At 47.0% G+C, this 16,874-nt stretch overlaps 2 protein-coding genes across 2 annotated transcripts in view; both read right to left on the bottom strand.

The window, feature by feature from the left end:
• sgip1b (SH3GL interacting endocytic adaptor 1b) overlaps window positions 1–2,899 on the bottom strand; it is a gene marked incomplete at its 3' end in the record, with an annotated part of 11,852 nt that extends 8,953 nt beyond the window's left edge. The window contains exons 1-4 of the mRNA XM_084458263.1: window positions 2,879–2,899; window positions 842–905; window positions 636–660; window positions 200–256 (exon numbers count right to left, since the gene is read on the bottom strand). Coding sequence (XP_084314389.1) covers window positions 200–256; window positions 636–660; window positions 842–905; window positions 2,879–2,888 — 156 coding nt within the window. The 5' untranslated portion in view covers window positions 2,889–2,899. The remainder of the gene's footprint in view (window positions 1–199; window positions 257–635; window positions 661–841; window positions 906–2,878) is intronic.
• Window positions 2,900–14,319: 11,420 nt separating this feature from the next.
• LOC311325409 (3',5'-cyclic-AMP phosphodiesterase 4B-like) overlaps window positions 14,320–16,874 on the bottom strand; it is a gene marked incomplete at its 5' end in the record, with an annotated part of 28,844 nt that continues 26,289 nt past the window's right edge. Inside the window, one exon of the mRNA XM_084458101.1 lies at window positions 14,320–16,812. Within this exon, the coding sequence (XP_084314227.1) occupies window positions 16,477–16,812 (336 nt within the window). The 3' untranslated portion in view covers window positions 14,320–16,476. The remainder of the gene's footprint in view (window positions 16,813–16,874) is intronic.

Genomic DNA, 16,874 nt, shown 5'->3' with positions numbered 1-16,874 from the left:
GGACGCTCGTTCCTCCCGATGTTCGGCGTCGGAGTCGTCATGAGTCACGCGGGGACGTGCTGTCCCTTCCGCTCCCGTGCGGCGTGGCATGACGGTCATCCCCTCTGCCGACCGACGGACAGACTACACGCACACACGCGTGTGCTCCCAAGAACACGCAGACGGAGTACGGAGACTGTGGTGAACTAAGGGGACTCACATAGCGGTCCCAGTCGATCTCTCCGTTGAAGCCGTTGGGAGCTCCGTTGGTCTTTCTCTGAGATAAAGGATAAAAAGTCAAGAGTATGAGTCACCTCGTAAAAACAAAGACAACAAAACAACAGCTGATCTCGCACGTTTACATTCTGTTTCGCGGGAATGTAAGCTCGCAAAATAAGGATGGTTTTGTGAAGCTAGGAAATGAGAGTGTCTTAAGAGCATATACTGTTGACCAGAAGGCTATAGAAAGGCTATGTAGGGTCAGGAAGATATTGGTTGTTAATGAAGGGAAACATCATAACATGACAGAATATAAAAGGTGTATATAAGGATCGATCAAACATACAGACACATAATTTAGTACTAATTTAGTACTAAGTATTATAATTTAGTACTAAGTATTATAATTTAGTACTAAGTATTATTGTAATACTTACAGCACCCTCTTTGTCAGGTGAGCTCCTGTAGAGACAGGGGACAGCAAATGATTATGCATGTCAGCGGACTGTAGGTGATCTTAGGTGCCACACACAATTGTTGCTCCTAGGACGTTTGATTACGCAGTGTTTCCAATGTCTTTAGAGTTGAAGTTGAACAGCTGAACATATTCATGGTGCGCGCGGAGAAGCATGGCCACACTCACGTGGAGTCTGGGTCCTTCTCTTTCTTCCGTAACCCGAAGGCCTTCCTGGTCCGCTTTTTCAGTCCTGACCAGGAAGCACGGGAGAGAAACCAGGTTTGAGAGAGAGAGAGGGAATACGATTAACAGAGGATAACAGACATCAAGGGATGAGGGGGATGAGGGAAGGTAGAATGAAAGTGAATTTAAAGGAGGAACAGCCATAAATCCAAGATCAACTTCTCCGCGCATGTATAGAAAAGGTCTGTCCAATGCACAAAGAGAGGCTTTGAACCAATTACATCATCAATTTCACAGGAAACTCAATCATTAGTGTTTAGTAACAAACTACTGGACGCATACATTTCCAGAACTGCTAAACTGGGAAGAGAGACCCAATCATAAGTGATCATAAGTGATCACTGAACGCCTCTGAGGCCACTCTGGGCCAGAACAGACGCCAGCGCCCTCAGGGGCGACCGGGCGACAGCGACGGAGTTGTAATCAGGGCAACTGGACCAAAACCAACACCCCCGAGTGACGCCGTTTACTGAGTGGGCCGAGCTTCGAGTCCAAAAAAGCCCCCGTAGACCCTGTCGACCCTGCCGTCTCGGTGAGTCCTTCTTGGGGGGGAGACTTGACTCTGGTGTACGGCGTGTCAGAATTCCTTAACCCCCAAACGGGCGTGTGAAATCACGCTCGGGCGCTAATGGATCCCTCCGAACTCCGGTGGGCCAGGACAGACCCCTGGCTCCCAGCGCCGAGGGGGCATGCCAGGCCATGATGTATTAGGTGGCAACGCTGCACCTCCATCGAGGCGATCCTATGACATGTCTCCCTCTCTACCTAAGGCAGCTACATACGCTCTACTGTACATCTCACCAAACGCAAGCGCGACTCCTGGATAATACATTGTTAGATAATAAGAATAGCATGGATTCATCTGTGACTGTACGCTACGCAACAGAATGTAAGAATGTTGCTTTGTACCCCAGTTATCAAGTCTGACCGAATGAATCCTTCAGGCACTAATTAAACAGGGATTGTTGTAATTAATCATGTTAACTATAACTGTCAGTCGTGATTAATGTAATTCAGTGGTTTACAGTAAGTCTTTAGACTTCGAGTCGGCAAAGTTATCAATACCAGTGAATATCAGTGATGGCTTCACATGAGACCTACAGTATGTCCCACACAGTCCTATGCACTTCTAACGTTAAGCCGATAAGACATAATGAACGCGATACAGTGTCTGCTTTTAATTAAGACAACAAACAAATGAACGTAATGAAGCCTGCAGGCGCTTTAATAACGTCGAAGAACCACCAAGCATTATGATGCCATAAAAGAGATATAGAGGAGTAGTCTAGCTGCTCGACGCTGCTGACCGAGGTCTCACAGTGGCTGTCGTTTACACAGACGGTGTCAGGAGAGCTTGGTTATGAACGCAAAGACGACCCTATCGTTCACAAAACCTACAGTTCGCAATCATGCCTTTGAATGCTTTCCCAACCGAGAGACCAGCGAAATAAGATCAGTGATGTTACAGCGCATCTGATGTCTGTTGAACAAGAAGGCTTAGGTCAGATGAGAGAAGGTCTATAAGCCGGTCCTGCTTCGGACATGTTTGGATGAGGTAGACTAGAAATCATCCCAGACTAAATAGGCTTCACCAAGATTGAGCATATTAAACATTTGAACAGAGCCTCAGTGGATAACCTTGAGACAAGACTATTAACTATAGAAACGCACACACACACACACATACACACACACACACACACACACGCGCATGCCAGGATGTCAGCCCCATGGTGCTGCACCACAGTGGGCTTCAATCATCCCCTTACAAATCATTCTACACACACACACACACAGACACACGCCCACACACGCACACACATACCCACACTCAAGAGCCACGTCATGCTACAGGGGGGGGAAAAAACATGCCAAACGAGCCATCATTTCGGAGAAGCAGAACCGAGCGCTACAGCTCCGTAGGACACGGAGAGGGAAGGTGGAGGAGGAGGAGGAGAAAGGAGCAGACAAAATAATTACCTTCCATCATGACTGCAGATTTTCATTCCCCTGTCCCCCCCCCCCCCCCCCACACACGGATGGCGGGAGACAGACAAGACGGAGATCGGAGGAATTCCGAGCGGTTCGAGGACGCCGGCGGCTAGGGCATAGCTGGATCCCCGGACCTGGCTCTTCCCGGGCGAAGCGGCGCTCCGGCTCCCTCCGCCCCTAGGGCCCTAGCTTCCAGGCACCGGTGCGGGAGGGCGCTGGAGGAGGGGGGTGGGGGGGTGGAGGCGAGCTGGGAGGAAGGGGGACGCGGCCGAGGAGACACAGGCCCGGGGGAGGCCAGCAGCTGCAGCGGATCGGGGGAAGGGAAGGGCCCTTTTTTAGCGTCGCGTTAAGCCCCGGCGGACGCCCCGGCAGCATCGACACACGCCATCTCTGAGAGGGGGATGCTGAGGAAAGGCAGAGGAGGAAAAAAAACAGGCGGAGGAAGTGAGAGGCAGGCGGGGGGAGAGAGAGAGAGAGAGAGAGGAGAGAGGGGGAGGCTTGCTGATGTCACAGCCACACTGAGCCAATCCCTGCAGTCATCTGCTCCGTCACATGGCTTCTGCTCCCTCAGTGCCTTAGCCCTTAGCTTTTCTGTAGCACAAACACACTCACATCCAGATACACACTCATCGCACGCTTTGTGCCATTGCACACATACAAAAAACATTATTTACTAAATAATAGTTGTTGTTTTTTTGCATGTGTTGATACAGTATGATCAAAGAATGATGTTACGTGTGCCAAATTAAATAAAATATACATCTTTATTTCCAGACGTGAGCTTCCTGTGTGTGTGTGTGTGTGTGTGTGTGTGTGTGTGTGTGTGTGTGTGTGTGCGCGCGTGCGTCTGCTTAATAAAGTCTAAGTCTGTGAATCAAACAATCTGTGGAGGCTTTTTATTGATGATACAGGATGATCATGATCACCGTCACGCCGACTATGACGCTGTCAACAATCGCCAGCTCACGTACACACACACACGCACGCACACACACACACACACACACGCACACAGGGGGAAGAAAGGTGTAGCCACACACACTGACTGGTCTGTGATAGAGAGATTGAGAGATGAGGAGAGGAGAGGTGGGGGGGGGGTCAGCTTTCTCCAGAAGCTCGGCTGGAGGGGTCCCTCATCCAGGGAGTAACCACGGGCCTCCAGACCCAGCTACTGCTCAGCGGAGTGGTTACACTCAGACCCTACCCAGCTACTGCTCAGTGGAGGGGTTACACTCAGACCCTACCCAGCTACTGCTCAGTGGAGGGGCTACACTCAGACCCTATCCCAGCTGCAGAGAAGACCACCATCGTTCTGCTGCGTTGAGCAGACAGATGGGTGAGGTCAGTTGGGAGGGAGTGCGGGGGTTACTGGGGGGTTACTGGGGGGTTACTGGGTTCGGAGTAGAGGACACAATAGAGCAGTTAGCCCCCCACAGACTATTGCTTCTTGGCGTGTCATCTGTCTCCCAGGCCTCTTTACCTCTGACTCCCACACTGCACTGTCAATGAGGTGAGGGTTTGCTGATTCTTTTTCAATGTCAGTGGGTTCACATTTGGATTTGAGGAGGAAGCCCTGATTCTGGAGCTGGTCTTCTTGGCAAACCTCTCCCAGCATGAACCTTCACCCCACTAAACTCCACCAAGGGTGGGGGGGTGGGGACATGTACCCTCACACCTCACGCCTTTTTTCCTCCCTCAGTTTTAAATAAGCTAGAGATGAAGGCGAAGCAGTGGTGTGGAGGAAAAGTACACATTTACAACACATCCGTAAAAAAAAAAAACGCTTCCCAAACCCGCAGCCTCCTGTCCACCACGCGGGCACAGCCAGGCATGTAAACAGAGCTGCGTCCTGACCGGACGAGTGCTGCTGGACGAGCAACCGTTAATGGGATTACACTGTTTACACCTGGGCCCAGGACACAGGACTGTCGCTGCTCTTTTCTTGTCAATACCGGTGATGTAAGGGCAGGCTATCTTCAGCTCGGCAGGGATTAGGAGTCCTTGGGGGCAATGAGGCAGCTATAGTGTCAACGCCAGACCCATGAGAGTTCTTTATTTACTGTCATGTAGTATGCGGAGCGCAGCGACTCAATGTAATATGAGTCTGGAGAGAGACCCTACATAATTGAGTCTGTGCCACTTCGCCACCCAAGTGTTCTGAGGGCGGCTCTAGGGGTCAAAATTGAAAGTGACAGGTCGTAGCAGCAAACGAGAGATACTAGCCCAAGTCAAATAAAGAGATCTGCATGCAGTACGGTAGTTAGTGTATCTTCAGGGTATCAGCGAAAGAACTCTCATAGGTCTGGTGTTGAGGGCTGTTGTCAGTTTATAGTAGGCCTAAATACATTTGGGTGTTTTGAAAACAATATAGCCAAGTGGAGTTTTGCAACACCATGTGAAAACTGCTTGTGGGCAAGATTTCTAAAAGGCCACTATTTTCTCCTATTCATAAAATATCTTTTAGGTTTTAAGTTTACGTTTTTATTAACTTTTTCTCCTACTGTGTATTTGCTACTATCGATAGCATGGACAATCCGCTTTTACATGTGTTTTTAAGCATTGTAGTTCTCTAGTAGGTGCGCTGTAAGCCAGCGTACCTAGGAAAGCGTTTGTCCGGTTATCACTCCCTCCCTCCCTCCGTTGAATGTTGACCTGCATTTCTCTGTTGGCACCACAAGAGGCAGTAGTCCCAGCACACCAAAATAAGTAGGACTGGGTATCGATTCGAATTTCAAGAATCGATTTGATTCCGATTCACAAGGTTCAGAATCGATTATCACGATTCAATCAATTCACACCGGGGGATTAAGGAACAAGGCAAGCTACCTGTAGTAGGCTAACAGTTTTGCCCGCTTCCCAGGGACCTGTAAACTCTGTTCGGCCAATAGGAATGCCTCATGCAGTTGTCTGATCAGACAAGTAAAAAATAAATATGATAAATTGGCCTTGTTGCTAACGTTACGTAACATTATCTGAAAATACAGTTTGAGCCGAAGCGGAGCCTGCTCCATTTGAGCTACGCGCTGCTGTCTGTCTGTCCGTCAGTCATCCCTTCAAGCGAGCGTTGTCAAGGAGACATACACCACAAGCGCGAGTAGGTTCTGCAACTTTTGTGCGAGTCAGGTACAGCGCTGCCTGATGGATTGTGCGACGGTCTTTTTGGCTGGCTGAACTAACACTAGCTTGCGTTAATGTTCGTCCAGCCACCTAAAAAGTGCCAATCAAAATAACAGAAAACAGCAGCTGTTACCATTATAACAGCTGCTGTTATAATGGTAACCTACAATACATCTGATTAAAATATGTCTATAAACCATATGATTTATGAAGTGCCTGTGTGGTTACTGTTTTATCCCGTCCAATTACATGTAATTAATTACATTTTAAGCTCTAGGACTTTACCAGCCTTACGAGATAAGTTAGGCCATCTTTATAGAAGGGGACAGGAGAGAGGAACAAGGGAGGAAGAAGGGTGGTCTCCGATCCTGCTTTGGTTTCGAAATCTGACTCACACCTGACTCTTTTCACACACCACCACACCAAGACTGTGTTCGGAATCGCTCCCTCGTTCCCTCACTCCCTATTCCCTATATAGGGTTCACCATGTAGTGAACTACCTGGGGAACAGAGAAAATGTAGGGTACATGCACTGTTCCCTGCAAATCAAGGTGAATTGTGGGTAATAAATAGTGGACTATATAGGGAACGAAAATTCCGTGGAGAATTCGGACACTACAAACAAAATAGCTGACGCCCTATATAGTGCACTATATAGTGAACAGGGAGCGATTCCGAACACAGCTCAAGAGATCAGTTCCACAGGAAACACTGAAAATGGTATAGCCTAAAAACAACCCAACATTAGAACAATTAGAGCAAATGATAATCAAGAAATAAATAAATGAAATGACGGACAAGTTGTCGTGTCTTAGGCTATTGTAGCCTAAAAGAAAGTCTCTAAAACAACCGATGTAGGCTAACATGGCCTAGGCTGTAGGCTATTATTTAACAAATACAGTAGGCCTAGTATAGGCTAATTTACATGCTCACAACACGCCTGTGTTCCTGAAGTCCATTAACTGGGAACGAAAAATGACTCGATGCTCATCTGCTTCAGGTTGCTGACGCGCTTTCTGGCTACCAAGAAATGCAGCTCTCGCAGCAGACTCGTTTGCATTTTGCGCTTGACATTAAGCAAAGAAATGAAACGTGACAGTAGGGTACAGCCTACAGGCAACATGTAGGTCTACATACAGTTCTGTTTTTATTCACAGTAGGATACAGTACTGTAATGAAAATCCCACCAGTAACCAGATAGCAGGCTAAAAAAAAAGAAAAGTTTTTTAAGCCTGTCCGGTAGACCGGGAGGTTCGGATCTCTGAAGTTTGGATGAGTGGGGTCCTACTGTAGATCGGTAAGCTAGCTAACTAGCTATCGTTATCTTTCTTGGAATCTGCATAGCCAAACCTAACGTTATCTCCACACTACCGCATCTAACGTAACTTATTACCTGGCACTCTGAAATACTTGATTGTGATTACTGATTAGTGTAACGTTATGTTCCGCTCGGAGTGAAGATCTTATCACAGTATGACTGAAACAGTGCATTCTCTGGCATTTTGGCAACCAATACGTTGTGTTGTTGCAGTTATCTTTAGACACTAGATGGGGGAAATAATCCACATATTACATATTATACCTTTAATGTTATGGAAGCTGCTGCTAGTTGTTGTGAGCTCATGAGCTAACTAGCTATCCCGCTCTTATTGTGCTGGATTAGCATTGGAAGCATTGGAACTGATGTGTCCAGGCGACAAGACCTATCTTAATTTATCAGACATTATTTCATGTCATTTCAATTCACAGCTATTTCAGTGGCATGACTAGCTTCCGTTCTAGCAGTCCTGAACAGAAGCCAGCCATGCACATAAGCCAGGCTGGACCTGGCCTGGTTATATAAAGGGGGGCTAGTAGTTATCCACAATGTAGCCACCTCGGAGAAAAGGCTTTCTTCTTTCCAAAAATATCCTTAGGCTACTTCGGCGAGTAACGAAATAATATTGTCTGTAGATGCGCTAATGTAGACCGAGTGATATGGCGCAATGGTCCTGGGCGGTAGGCTATACCGGGTATAGCCCTGAATAGGCTATACCTACCAGGACCATGCTATCATAAACGTATAGCGCACCAGTTGCCTATAAACACAAACAAATAACCTCAAAACGGATTGGAAAAAGTATTTAAAGACTTTTACATTCTAGATTCCAAATACGTCATTCAATAGTGATGTAATAATAAACACGTTGGCTTTCTCTATGGTCATATGATTGCGTACAGCAACAGCATATATATATATATATATATATATATATATATATATGTGTGTGTGTGTGTGTGTGTGTGTGTGTGTATATATGTGTATAGATAGGCCTACTGTATATAGTGCTTTTTTATTGTTTGACAATAGGCTACAAAAACTCAACATCTAGGCTATAGTAGCTAGCCTACCAATTTTGCCTACGCTATGAAAAACTGAAATGAGAAATACGGAGAATATACATTTGCTGATGGATGCACTTGCACTGTCTGCACGTTTCTTAACTTACACTCACTGACGCTGTTGTTCCACGATTTTGGCATCCATCACATGTGTCCAGGGCTGTGGTGTGTGACAGTTATTGTTGACTACTGTCATCTTCGACATCCTCATCAGTAGCCTATTCTGTCTAATCAAGCTGATCAGATTGGCTGATCGATTGGCTTTCCAACTGTCATTGTATTTCAAAAAAAAAACTGCACGTGAAGTTTTATGGAGACTTGAAGCGATTACAACAAATAACTCTTATTCCTCCAGTTGACACAGGATGGCGCTAGTGATCCAAATATATTATTCTCATAAATCCACAGAGAACGCAGGCTACTCGTGGGTTAAAATTGTGCTTTGGTGTTTTGGATCAAATCTTGTGTGTCATCAAGGAGCTGGCAATGATAAACTCTCTTAATTTGAAGCAAATTTCCCCGAAATGGAGACAGGAACCCTTACGAAAATGGACTAAATGAACTAGTATTAACGTTACTAAAGTTTTAAAGGCCCAAAATAAACTGTTGAGTTCCTCTTTAGAATTATCATATAACTACAGTAGACAAGCCTAATGGACTCCATGACAAGCATGTCCTACTTCTACTGGTGGCACTGGAGAGGTTTAGCCTTCAGGCTTCACAATAGACAGGACTGGGTCCAAAAACCCAGCCCTCAACAGGGACAGACAGACGTGGGTTTGGCCATTCTACATCACATGGAAAAGAGGCTATGACTGTAAAAAAAAAAAAAAAAAAAAAACAGCCTCTAAAAATGAAGACAGAGTGAGAGAGAGAGAGAGAGAGAGAGAGAGAGAGAGAGAGAGAGAGAGAGAGAGAGAGAGCAAATTAGTGTGAAATGGCTGGGATAAGAGACGGGGCAGGGCATCCCCTGTGGCACACTGATCTGCACGTAGGCCTGACTGTCTGCCCAGTGCCCAATGTCACACAATAACACTGGTAGACACTTAACTTTCAGACACGGACACACAAACAAGCAGAAACACACACACACACACACACACACACACACACTACTGTTATCTGACCCCAATCAGTTTGGGTTTGGGCAGACTAGTCACAACAACCCATATTATCTGCATCCCCGATCAGCTCCAAGAAGCAAAGTGAAGCCATGGCCACATTCGGGGCCTCATGCCTACGTGAAGGGCCGTACGTCTCTGGGGCCCGAGCAGCTCTGGCCGCTGCAGGGCGGAGGCATGGGGGAAGTTCTGGGCCTTATCATTCCTGCTAGACAGAACAGCTCAGTGGGCACACAGGAAACCAGATCAGACACACACACTCACACACACACACTCACACACACACAAACCCTCAGATCATTTACTGGAATCCACAACAAAACACAACATTGGAGTTAAACTAACTTTATAAAGAATGCAGAGGAAACGCACTATATAGGGGTTATTTCCACGGTTTATTCTGCTCAGATCACATGGATAGATGGAAGTAAAAACACTTGGCCAAAGTTTATGGTTATGCTTTCATGGAATTGTAGCCTAGTTGGCCTTTAGACTAGTCTACTCAGCGGGTTACTTGTCAACACCGTCTTATCATCTTTGGATATTTTGAGAATGTGTTTGTGAAGTTAATATACTGGTTGGTCCAGCGGAGGTGTTTTCAAGATTCCAACAATTCGCTGGCATCTCATAGGTTGCAGCCGCGGTCTGACCGTGAGAAAGTTCGTCGTTCTTCTCAGCGGACGCCCTCATTCTGTATTCCTCCCACACGCTCCACTGACAGGGCACAGAGCGGCCCAGAATGCCTCTGGCCGAGAGTCCCGTGAAAACCCGTGTGAAACAGGGACAGCCATTCATCTGTTCCTAATCAAGACAGCGTCCGGGAGTGGTTACAGGTGATGTGATTTACGAGCCTGGCAAACCGAAGAGCAGGGCGGGAACATATTTCACTGTATTGGACAATTTGATAGACAAACGTTTGAAAGCACGAGAATTCTGTTTAGCTTTTGGAGAGAGGCCGGTAATTAGGTGTTAGGCCTGGATCAAGTCATTCCCATCAAGACTAGTTAGCCTATATTCAGCACAGCTGTATTTATGTCTGTACTGATGCACTGGTACAGTATATTGAGATGAATATGTGTTGTCTGCCTTCCTGGGTTTATGGAGACAACATACTGTCTTCTCCTTAACTGTTGTTGTCAATACTTTCCACTCAACTGACATGTCAGCCATGGTTTCATTTGATTGTGTGTGTGTGTGTGTGTGTGTGTGTGTGTGTGTGTGTGTGTGTGTGTGTGTGTGTGTGTGTGTGTGTGTGTGTGTACAGCGTGCGTGTGTGTTTTTGTGCACTTTTCAATCCTCTTTGTCATGTCCTCACTGACCATAAATGACAGAATGTGCCTTTGCCTCAGCGTGTGTGTGTGTGTGTGTGTGTGTGTGTGTGTGTCTGTGCACGTAGGCCTACATGTTCCCTCCCATGTCCTCTCCCTCTGACTAAAGGCAGGCAGGGCACAGAGCCCTCAGGAACTTCCACAAATGTCAACCTGGTACCAGTCCCCATTACCATGACAACAGCTCAGCGCATACTAAGATTTATCAATGGAGACATACTGTACAGTAGCCTACAGTAGTTGAAGTGAAGCATGTCACACTGTATGAATGAATCAATAGCTCATCACTACAGTGACTGTAGTAGCCTATGTTTTAAAAACTGCATGAGAGGTATTAAATGGTCAGTGTAAAAGGCAATTTATACTTTGTCATACGACACTTTTGAAAGTGTCGACAGACATAAATTACGTCACCGTCGACACTTTTTTGTCGGACAGGGGTGTCTTGCACCAAACTTTCTAATGTCACAGACGCCGTCACCTTCATCGCACAGCTGTGATTGGGTAGCTAGATAGAAGGCACGTTCGTTGCCATGGATCAATCAGCCATGCATCTGCAAGTTACCATGGAGGTGACCAGATACTTCTCTTAAGTATAAATGCTAAATGTCGGTCGACATTTTTTTCTGTCGACAGACATATGTCGTACGACACTTGTCGACTGACTATAAATTAAGCGTAAGTCATTAGTGGAGAATGTGGGCAGTGGGAGTTGAGACTGTGTGGTCAGCTATAGATCTGGAGACCATGAACCAGAAGCTTCTGTCCTACCGCATTAAAGTTCAGACAAGGCTGACAAACATGTCCTGTTGTGTGTGTTTTTCTTATTCTATGGATTATGTAACTGTCATATACTGTAGTGAACGGGCTGAGACAACAGACACACACACACACACACACACACAAAAGCAATCAGGTGCCTCATCAAATCATCCAACAGGTGTAAAGACTTGTCTGTGTCTGCTACCTCAGGGCGACTGGTTGCCCCGTCACTCCGAGGCTCCTGCGGTCGATCGACACGGTCACGGCTCTTCTCTGTCCTGGCCCCGCAGTGGTGGAATGAGCTGCCCACTGATGTCAGGACAGCAGAGTCGCTGCCCATCTTTCGTCGCAGGCTCAAAACTCATCTCTTCAAGAAGTACTACAACAATCCTCCCACCTAAGCACTTATTGTATTATATTATATTGCACTGTACTTTAGATTGTGATTCTTGCACTTTGCCTTCAGCACTAGATTATGCTCTTAGTCACTTGTTTTAGAAAGAAGATGCACTTGTGAGTTCTGGCAAGTAGTAGTACATTGGCTCTTCCTACGTTAAATGCAATTATTGTTAGTCGCTTTGGATAAAAGCGTCTGCTAAATGACTGTAATGTAATGTAATGTAATAACTGGTCCTGGGTTCGACTCCCGCACCTCCCGGGCCTTTCTGTGCACAGTTGTTCTCCCCGTACTCACTTGGGTTCCCTCCATATAGAACCCCCAATATTAAAACATGCAGAAGACCAGATCACTCTTCAGTTCTATCCCTATCCAGAACTTGGACTGAGCACTTAGACTTGATACCTGGGCGCCACTGATGATGGCTGCCCCCAGGACAGCTGGCATGGGTCAAATGCAGAGGACACCGGTGACCGCTGAAGATGCGTGTGTGTTTTGTGTACTGTGTCACCGCTCAATCACGTGTGTGTTCATGTGTCATTGCCGTGTGGCCAATAAAAGACCCTGTCGTCCTGTAATTATTATCTTTAAAAACTGTCCTGACCTGCACACAAACACCTGTCTTTGCTCTTAGCTGCAGCTTGGGCTCCTAGCCTTCAAATCCAGTCCTGGAAGCCAGCTAGCTCAACCAAACTATAAACAAGCAGCTGGGTAAGGGGAGCTCCAGGAAGACATTTATTTTCATAAAATGGATCCAGAGAGAGCAGGTTTGTTTAGCTGGAAGTGGTTCTCTTCCCCCTCCCTGGCCCAGGGCCCCGGGCCCCTGGTAGGCCTGCCCAGTGGCGACGGGCCGACTCGGTCCACGCCTGCGAGGGGCCCCCAGTGCAAACGCTCCTTCCATGGCCACCCGCTGCTGCACGGACCGTGTAGCCCCGCCTCCCTCCCTGCCTGGGCCATTGACGTCAGCCACCCACAGACCACAGGACCTCTGTCAAGTTTCAAACAAACTCTCTCTACCCATCGCCAAGGCAACGCAGCCCTCGGTGACCGGCATGGAAAACGCCGGCCCCGTGTGCGCAGTGAACAGTCACCACGGTTTCTCTGAATGTGAAAGCGAGAGAAGCCTGAGGTTTTTCCCCCTGGCTGGCATCCTCACTACATCTTACTGTATAGTTATGTGGATTCAAACCGTGAATACATTGCGAATGTAGCCTATTGCAGGCTATGTGATCTTGAATATTTCTGCTGTAGAAAAACAACAAAGGCTGGGACCTCTTTTAGTAGTGGTATGCTGATTGTAACACGGTTCTCTGCCTCGTACGCGCTTGGACTGATGTGCATCTCTGGTGCGTATGTGAGCTGCGGGATGTATGTATGCGCCCTCATGTTGTTCCGTGGCTACCAGATCCTTATCTGCCTGCCTGTCTGCTTTCTGTGGGCGGGGGCCATGGGGGGGTGAGCGCTCGGAAGACTCAACGCATAGCCTACCGACGGCATCAAACCTCTTCGTTTAGTCCATACCGTGGCCGGTATCCGGGGTCACTCCGGACAGTACGGGGCAGACACACCAGCAGCATCACCGCAGAGAGGCCCACTTCCAATACAGCATCCTCCACGTGCCCCCTGACCTTTCAAAGGGTCATCACCTATGTTTCCACATCGTTGGATTAGAGCATCACTCACATCAGAGCAAGGGCAATAGAGATGAGAGAAAGGATAACTACATTTTAACCATATCGGGACCCAAAGACTTTAAAGGGAGCCTTGTCGGTCTGTGGGCTATTCGAATGGATCCCCCTCTTACCCAGATAGCAAGCGGATCTGGGCCATATACAGGCCAGATCTGGCCCTTGTGGCTTAGTTCCAGCCCATATATGGAACAAGGCTGCCTCATCACAGTGGTGAGACAGACCAAGGTAGCGCTGGTAACTACAGTATGCCCTTAGTAGTAGGCCTAGTGACTATAGTAGCCTATGTATACAGTCCAGTGGATGGATTTATTACAGTAAACATGTTTTCTTGTTTTCTTCTTTCATGTGTATACTGTAATTTATTTAAGTAACTTTCAATGATAAATGACTCAAACGTAGGAAAAACGGTCAGAACCAGTTTTGGTAGTGAGCCTGTTCCCTGGATAGCTTGATTTGAATGACTGAATAATGGATGACTAGATGAACGACATGCCGAAGAAAAAGATTCAAAGAAAAGATTCAAAGAAACAAAGTAATTCAGTAATTCATGCTCATTTTAATAATCTTACTTCAACACAAATATTTGACCATACATTGCGTTAGAAACGCATACTGTACGTAGAAAGAGTCAGATGTTTCAAGAAACATACTGTATAGCTGAGCTGCAGTGATCCATGATCATATGCAACAGGAGAACAATCCAGCCTTTAAAAGGCTCATGAAGACAAGAAACAGTCATTGCCTAGCAATAATTTGCACTACAATACACACTTTTGGGGATTTCCAGATAAACAAATTTTGAATTTAAATTTTTCAGAAATAGAGATTCTCATCAGATCTGCTCACTACATTCCAGGACACTATACAGAAAATGAACCAAGATATTGCCAATTAGAATCAAATAGGACAACAAAAAAACTATCAGATTTTGTTTGTTTTGACAATAATAGTGCATATAAATTATACCAAATGTACAGTGAATATTATGTGATGAAAGATAATGAATACACTGTATTTGGACAGTTCTAGGATCAACACAGGACTGGATGCAAAGGTGGGAGATTGTGCTGCTATGTGACCCTACACACACACACACACACGCACACACATACACACGAGTAAAGGAGGTGTAACGTACAGTAGTGTACAGTGGACCTCCGCATACAAGGGGTTAAGAGGAATATGGCAGTACCTTTCAGGTGTGTGGACAGAGTCGCAACACTGACCTACAGTATCAATCAGGTCAAAGTGCTGGAAAAATAACTTTTATGTGTAGGTCTGTGCTTCCTTCTGAAAACAATGTAAAAGATGTCGCTTGTTTTTGGTTGAGTTTTATTGGGTTGCTTGTTGTCAGAGAACGGCAGGATGGAGGATGTGGTTCGCTGATATGGTCAACTCAGCCCGGGGCCCTGGCTTGAACAACGGCAGCTTGACGTCAGCATTTGTTGATGGAGGGTCCGTCTCCTAACGAAGCAACGGATGTGTAGCTCCAAAACATCACCTGACATCAGATTTTTCATAGAGGTTTCTTTGAATGTGAACTCAAAATGGACTTTGTCTGGCCTGAACTGGTCTCCTATAGGAATGATCAAATCTGGACTAGGGAGGCAGGTGCGATACGTTTTATTGAAGGAGACATGTTTCCTGGATGGTACTGTAGTCAAACTGTTAAAGTGCTTTTCACAGAACATCTTTGGAGCTTGTTCACTGTTTACCAATACTCAAACTTTCTCCCCAGGGAAATGTCAATGATGACAGACATAGACATAAGACTGCTTCAAAAGTTGACCATGGCAAAAATAAACAGCCGACAGGTTTCTAACAGCTTTGCTCTTGTTTAAGGGAACTTCTGTTCACTTGTATTCATATCAACGTGTGTTGCATAGGAGAGCATTCAACATTTGTTGACAGAATTTTACAAGACAAGTCTCGCGAGTGCTGTAGAATAACAATAAGAAAAAAATCCTCTTGAAACACTTGCTCTATCAAAAAGTGCAAATTGTGCTAGGAAGTCAAATGATTTAGAAGATAAATCCCAAAAACACCTTTGTGAGGATAAACTACACTACTACCTACATTGGGAAGACCAAACAACAAAAAAGATTGCGATACACATATACTGTATATTGTTTGTGTACAAAACAAACGTCGAAAAACACCACGTGTTCAATAAATTATAAAAATCACTTAGAAAAGACATGGTCAGTCAAAAAGGCACATACGTGCTACAAAAAAATAGTAGACCATCTTCATGACAAATACAGGTGGAACAGTCATGTGGGATGCGACCTGGTGACCTGCGACCTGGTGACCTCCGGTCACAACGCAAAACACGCCCGCCACATCATCAAAAGAAAAAAAAAAAAAGAAGGTCGCTCTGTGTAGTGCAAGTGTCTTTCCTCGCGCCTCAGCGGACTTAAATGTCATCGTCGGCTTCCTCTACGGGTTTTTGCCAGAACGGAGAGTGTAGTCCACATGACTTCTGGCGAACACAACAGCATTGCCTGTGCGCTTCTATGGGGCTCCTTCACGCCCTCCTCGTCCGTCACACCAACTGGACTCTTTTGTATTCCTCGGGGGCCTCTGAGGCAAAGCGCCCCAGAGTCTCCCACGCTTTTCTTCCCCGGAGGGGGGGGGGTGCCCCTAAAGTCAGACGGGCCCTCCCTCCGGCAGCTCCGGAGAGACAGATTGCAAGGTTCCTCCGCTGCAATGAAAGGAGCGCGGTCGCCACGGTGGTCAGCGTGAGGTCAGAGGTCAGGGATCTCCCGCCCCCTCCCCCGCACCCCGGCTACGTGTCAGAGGGGGGCGCTCCTGTCGTGACCTCGGGGGTTGCGTCCGGCTCCCCCATCCCCTCCGGGGTTGCGTCCGGCTCCCCCATCCCCTCCGGGGTCAGTGCGTCTTGCCCGTCCGCCTGCTCGAGAGTCAGCTCAAACTCGAACTTGGTCCCCTGGCCTCCCCCCTCCTCGTCCCCCTCGTCGTACGGCGGCGAGGGGCTCTGGGGAACATTACTCTGGTACCAGTTCCTGTTGTCCTCCAGGGTGTCCAGGATGTCCTGGGCGTCCGGGTGGACCAGGTCGGCCCACGTCTCCCACAGCGGGTGGACGATGTAGTCGATGAAGCCCACCTGGTGATAGAGGAAGAGGAGGAGGGGTGGGGGGGGGCCATGGTCAAACGCGGCCACTGTGA

Source organism: Borostomias antarcticus (genome assembly GCF_949987555.1).
Source record: "Borostomias antarcticus genome assembly, chromosome: 24".
Taxonomy (NCBI): Eukaryota; Metazoa; Chordata; class Actinopteri; order Stomiiformes; family Stomiidae; genus Borostomias; species Borostomias antarcticus.
The sequence above is the reverse complement of the archived record's forward strand: the minus strand, read 5'-3'. Positions and strand labels throughout refer to the sequence as shown.